This window comes from Sinocyclocheilus grahami, unplaced genomic scaffold (genome assembly GCF_001515645.1).
Source record: "Sinocyclocheilus grahami isolate Dianchi unplaced genomic scaffold, SAMN03320097.WGS_v1.1 scaffold334.1, whole genome shotgun sequence".
In the NCBI taxonomy this organism is placed as follows: Eukaryota; Metazoa; Chordata; class Actinopteri; order Cypriniformes; family Cyprinidae; genus Sinocyclocheilus; species Sinocyclocheilus grahami.
Window position 1 is genome coordinate 660726 of NW_015505513.1, and position 5950 is coordinate 666675.

At 38.7% G+C, this 5950-nt stretch overlaps 1 protein-coding gene across 2 annotated transcripts in view; it reads right to left on the reverse strand.

The window, feature by feature from the left end:
* LOC107602759 (cytosolic purine 5'-nucleotidase-like) overlaps positions 1–5950 on the reverse strand; it is a 30885-nt gene that overhangs the window by 24372 nt on the left and 563 nt on the right. For both annotated transcript variants that reach the window (XM_016295333.1, XM_016295334.1), the window contains exons 2-3: positions 4240–4363; positions 206–279 (exon numbers count right to left, since the gene is read on the reverse strand). In XM_016295333.1, the coding sequence (XP_016150819.1) occupies positions 206–279; positions 4240–4363 (198 nt within the window). The remainder of the gene's footprint in view (positions 1–205; positions 280–4239; positions 4364–5950) is intronic.

Genomic DNA, 5950 nt, shown 5'->3' on the forward strand with positions numbered 1-5950 from the left:
TAAATATACTTATGAATCCTACTGTATGTTTACCCTGAGATTCTAAGCAAGAGTGTTACTGGCTCCAAGAGACACCCAAACATAAGGACAAATATTATGAGATTTCTTTTAGAAATTGGCACATTCCTAGGGTTGTAGAAGTAAAGGGGGATTTGGACTTTGAACATTTAAGCATAGTCATCAAAGGAAGTAGGAAACACCTTACCCGCTAAAGTGTAGTCCATGTCAAAGCCGAAGCATTTAATCTTTTCCATGGCCAGACTTCTGTTCACAAACACTCTGGGGAAGAAGGTGAAACAGTCAGAGGTGTGTTTGGTGGCAATAGTTTGCAATTCGCAATTTTGAGAAATAAAATAAAATGGCTCGCTTTTAGAGAACAAAATAAAATAAAATAAACTACTACACTATGGCATTCCCAGCAATAAATAAACTCCCATCCCTGGGCCAACATGCTAAGAGTGATCTGAATTTATTTTGAACACTGACAGCTCTATGCTTTAGTCCATAAGCCATGATATTTAATGCCAGGATATGAACACAAAGGAAATTCTGAATCACTCTCTGTGTATGCATATAATCTGATACTGACACAGATAAACCACAAACAATAACTGACAGATATTTGCACTTCTATTGTATCCATAGTTTTACAAGAGATTCAAAGTTTATATTGCAGCCAGAAACAATTTCAACAACATAAAATAGCATTTTTAAACTTTTAAACAGCAGCTGAATATACAGTGTGTAAAGTAGTATATTTTTATTACAAAAAACAAAGAGAAAAAGTGGAAATGATCATCAGAGACGTCAGACCAGTATTAAACGCTTTTGTAACCCTATAAACATTGACACAACTTTAAAAAGAAAATCATTACTACCAAAACAAAGTTACTTTGATCAACCCTACCTTGTGGTGGCATAACACTGGACTACATCCCATGATTCACTTTTCCAGGTAGGACCTGCACACTGCATTCTGAGTGGATGTCACTGCTCTAGCTGGTCTGTCAAGCCCATTTCTCTGTTCACCCTGTTACCCCCACAGCAAACAATAGCCCCCTCTCTCTACTTTCTTGTCATTGAATTTCTGACTTGTTGCAAAAATGATTGTGCCAGTTCTATAGCATTCTCTGTTGTTGTGCCAGTTGTTGAGTTAGGAGTGGTTTGCTTCCCTTCAAAGACATCTAGAACAATCAACAACAGCAGGAAGAACCAGGCGGGTGCAGCGGCTCAGACAACAGAGTGTGCATCACTAGTTAGAGACAGCTGGTAAACAGATGACTCTTGTATTTCCAATGGATCCTCATTGTTGCCCTATTCTGTAATAGGCTACTTATACTGTACCAGATACACTATAAAGGGGAGGAGACAAACCTCTCATATAAAACTGAATGGAAGAAACATGGTGACTGTAGAAATGGGAAGTCCCGCCTTTCAGCTAAAAGAGCCAATTGCCTCTTTGTTTACTTATAATGCCGAGTTCACACTGCACGATTTTAGCACGATTTTTCACTCGCCGACAAATGCCCGACATCGGAGGCAAATCGGTGCTTGTGCACGCAAGTGACAATCACGCAGTGTGAATTATCAAAGACGCGATCTGAGGGAATCGCCGACACGTCGCCGAAGCCCGCAAAATATTTGGCATGCTAAATATCTGGAGCTGTCGCCGATTCACAATCACGCTGTGTGCAATGAGTTCTGACTGAAAACTACATCGGCGATGACCTACAGCCAATGAGAGACCAAGATACAGGGCAGAGGGAAGTTCGGGAGGAGTTATAGACCAGAATATCAGTATTTTAATAGATATATGAACAATTATATCATACAGAAACAAGCACAAACATGGAACTCGGTATTAGAAACACGCATGAGTTTGAGTTTGTTTACTTATGCCGAGTTCACACTGCACGATTTTCAAACTCGTCGGATCACCGTTGTTTTCACTCTGCGTGACTATCTGGGGTAGCAGTCAGTTGCTGCTGTGTTCACATTGCACGATGGATCGGCGACAGGGGGTTTCACACTGCATGACTTCACTGTCAGGAAGAATCTCCGACAGCTCTGTCTGGTCCGCAAACTACGTTTCACAACAAAACACAGGCGAGAAGTGATAAGGAAATAACGCGAGAACCCACGTGCATCAGACCGGAGTTCTCACGAACAAGACTGTAATTATTTTAAATATATATATATATATATATATATAGCCCGCAAATTGTCTGTGAGCTGATTTCCAGCTACAAGGAGAAAAAGAAAAACAGATTATGCAGGAATGTTTGTGCTTGTTTCTGTATGATATAATTGTTCATATATCTATTAAAATACTGATATTCTGGTCTATAACTCCTCCCGAACTTCCCGCTGCCCTGTATCTTGGTCTCTAATTGGCTGTAGGTCATCGCCGATGTAGTTTTCAGTCAGAACTCATTGCACACAGCGTGATTGTGAATTGGCGACAGCTCCAGATATTTAGCATGCCAAATATTTCGCAGGCGTCGGCAATTCCCTCAGATCGCGTCTTTGATAATTCACACTGCGTGATTGTCACTCGCGTGCACGAGCACCGATTTGCCTCCGATGTCGGGCATTTGTCGGCGATTTTGCAAAACCTGTTGGCGAGTTAAAAATCGGGCTAAAATCGTGCAGTGTGAACTCGGCATTAGAAAAACGCATGTATATATGATTAAGTAATATTTGTTGTGTTGAAAATAGGGACTTATCAAAATGAATTTTTAACCAAAACAATGAAATCAAAACTAAGTCAACAAACAAAACCAAATTTGGTTAATTGGGTAATTGAACTTGGTATGCTGTATTGGGTGTGATGTTTTCAGGTGATAAACTAAATTAAGTTCAACAACGAGTTGTCTCTTGATATTTCTGCGAAATAAACTTAACATATTGCTGTTTTAGCATCCTTTTAGTCAATGATCACCCTCCAAAACTATTTTGGACGAATCTTGTCTTTCTTTTTTTTTTGGCTGATTATTTTTGGTTGCTGAAATTGTATATCACTAGTTGAAATGCCATCTTGATAAACAGATTGGAAGTTTTCAGTCCCTTGTAGCCTTGCATACCAAGATGACTGCCACATAAAAAAGGATTTTGATTGTTCTCTACAGCAATAAGGGTCACAGACTTTGTGCCATTAATATACATTAGGACATCCTGATAAAAGATATCGAAGGTATTGGCAAGTTGGATGAATTCCACCTCAGTTCTTGATCATCAGAGTGGTAGTTTTCAGTCTCTTGCTTTTTACCAACATACATAAACAGCCTGGGTGGGGGTGTTACTACGATGGACGCCACGTAAACAGACTTACTTAAAAGAAACTATTTTTTTTCGGGTCACAGATTTTGTGTCATCGGGACCATATTCTTTTTTTTCTGTGTTTTACAGCTTCACCACTATGTTCCACAGAGTTAACAAATGTTTCACTGCACATCTCACACGCCAGATAACAGCACTGCCTTTGGACCTCAGATAGACTGTACAGAGAGTGGAATCCCTGCCATGATGCTCACATTTACTTTTCCTTATCTAAACCCCCTTATCTGGCTAATGGAACAAGGCAGTGAACTTTTGGCTTCAGCATGGAGAAATGTAAAGTCAAAGTTCACGCACAGTAGGAAGAGTAAACTACGCTCTATTTCAGACGTGAACTTTGGTTGGATTAATGCCACAAGTGACGGTGTGTGCTAAAGGGGCAGATTTTTAAGAGGAACCGAATGGCATACCTCTTATCTACTGAAGATTGCATAATGCCACTGCATGGCAAATTCCATACTTGTGGGGTTGCACAAGCTCCTCTATATTCCCTAGTCTTACGTGTTCCATGTGCCCGTTTTCTCGATGTAGTTTGAAACATCGCTGCAGGGTTTTGCTTAAAATTAGGTAACTCCATTCTTTATTTTAATTTAAAATCCCAATTTACCAGAGGAGCTGACTGTCTAAATAACAGGATCTTTTCTTGACATAGTTGCTTAAATTATTTACGTGACTCGTAAGATGTAAAATCACGGAGTATGGAATGCTCAGTGAAAACTATTATAAACTCATACTCAACAGGCTCTTCTAAAATGAGTGGATTGCAAACAAATGACACTTTATCTAAATAGAAAGGAAAATACAATTTCCTTTTGAGGAGATGATGTCTCTGAATTCTAACTGACAAATCTGTTTTTCCAAGCCACCCAAACACAGTGGTTATACAGTCAGTTTATTCTGTACCTATGATAGGCCTCTCTCCTGTATTTCTTCATCGCCAGGCCATCCATGTTTGCTGGGAGATCTGCATAGTCCTGAAGTCGATCGCTCCATGATGTTGTCATCATTAAATCTCTCTGTTGTGAATCTGTAAAAAGATTTTAAAATCTTTTAAAATCTTTTAAATACTTTGAGAAAAGAGAAAGAAACAGAAAAACTTTGATTAATGTTTTTATTTAAGTGGCACCATTAAAGTATGAATACTCTCAGATTTCCTAGATTGGATTAGTAATTTTCTGTAGATTTGATCACCTACTAAACAAGCCAATACACAACTGCTGCCTGTTTATGTGCCAACTTCTAATCTAATTGCATCAGATTGATCAGGATCAAGAAAGACAAGCATAACGACTTGATTTGATTATCTGTAATTTAAACAGATAGTCTTTAAACACTTTGTCTGATTGTTTCACGTACAAGAAAAGCCCACTCAGTCATTGTGAAACCAATTTCGTACTGCTGACTGAAATGTTTGACAAACATGAAGTCTTCTATTACATTTTCACAACTCCTGGTAAAGATACTACGTGTTCCAAATGAGCTTGCCAACACAAACAACCTCTGTGTTTGAAATACTTGTTTTTTTTTTGTATGGAAATGGTTCAAGTATGAGAACAAAATGGAAGCAAGCTGAAAACAGACAACCGCTCTTTCTCTTGAAAGAAGTTAAATTACACCTTACAAAATATGTAAGCACCATCCAAACCATTGAAGCAAGATGAATGACATGCAGCATAGAAGCTTAAGTCAGCATACTGGGACCAGTGGCCTTCACAAAGGCTGACTTGCACAAACAAGCTGGAGACCTTAAGGGCAAAGGAAGGAGATTTTCCCACCAGCAGTCTATTTTATGATCGGTACGCTGAGGGAAAAGGGGATGTGAGACAGTAGAGTTTGAAAAGAACTTCAGGCGGTCCTGACATCATTCTCTTCTGTAATATAAAAATTTAAAAAACACTCTCACTCTTTTTCAAATATTCCGACATGCCCCCAAGGACAAACAACAGAAATAAACATGCCTCCTTCCACCCAAAAAAAACGTAAAAACTCTTTCATTTAATACACAAAAATACCCCAAGGAGGCAGTTATAATGGCTCACTGTCCTCTGTCAGACTGATTTGCATCACATTTTTTTGGAAAACCAGAAAGAGAAAGGTTTTTCTTTCTTTTGAGTGCATTTGGTCCATGAACACTAAATGGACACACACAAAAAGAAAAAAAAAACTTTTCTTTTTCTTTGTAAGTTGTTTATATTGGCAGGATGTTCAGCTGTCATGGGAGATGGGTTTTGGTAACTTTTCAGCATGTATCTCTATATTTAGCAATATTTAACCCTATATACTTAACAAATAGTGTAAATTAGATATCAACAAATATTCAAACATGGTTTGAACCACATTAGCTTCAAAATTGTACAAGCCACTGCCTCCTCGCAATAACTTATGACAGCAGCAGTATAGACTAAACACTGGAGACTGAAACATACTCATATAAACTAATTTGTCGACTTGCACTATTTAGATGCCTTTTCCAGGTCATAACCACAAAAAGTTACATTCAGCTGCTGAAAAACAAGGACAAAGCCCCCGAAGACGGTTGAAGAGCTGGCTGGTAAGCAGCTAACGTACAGAATTTCCCACGAAAAGGGCTGAAACAGAGTTTGACAATCCAGCA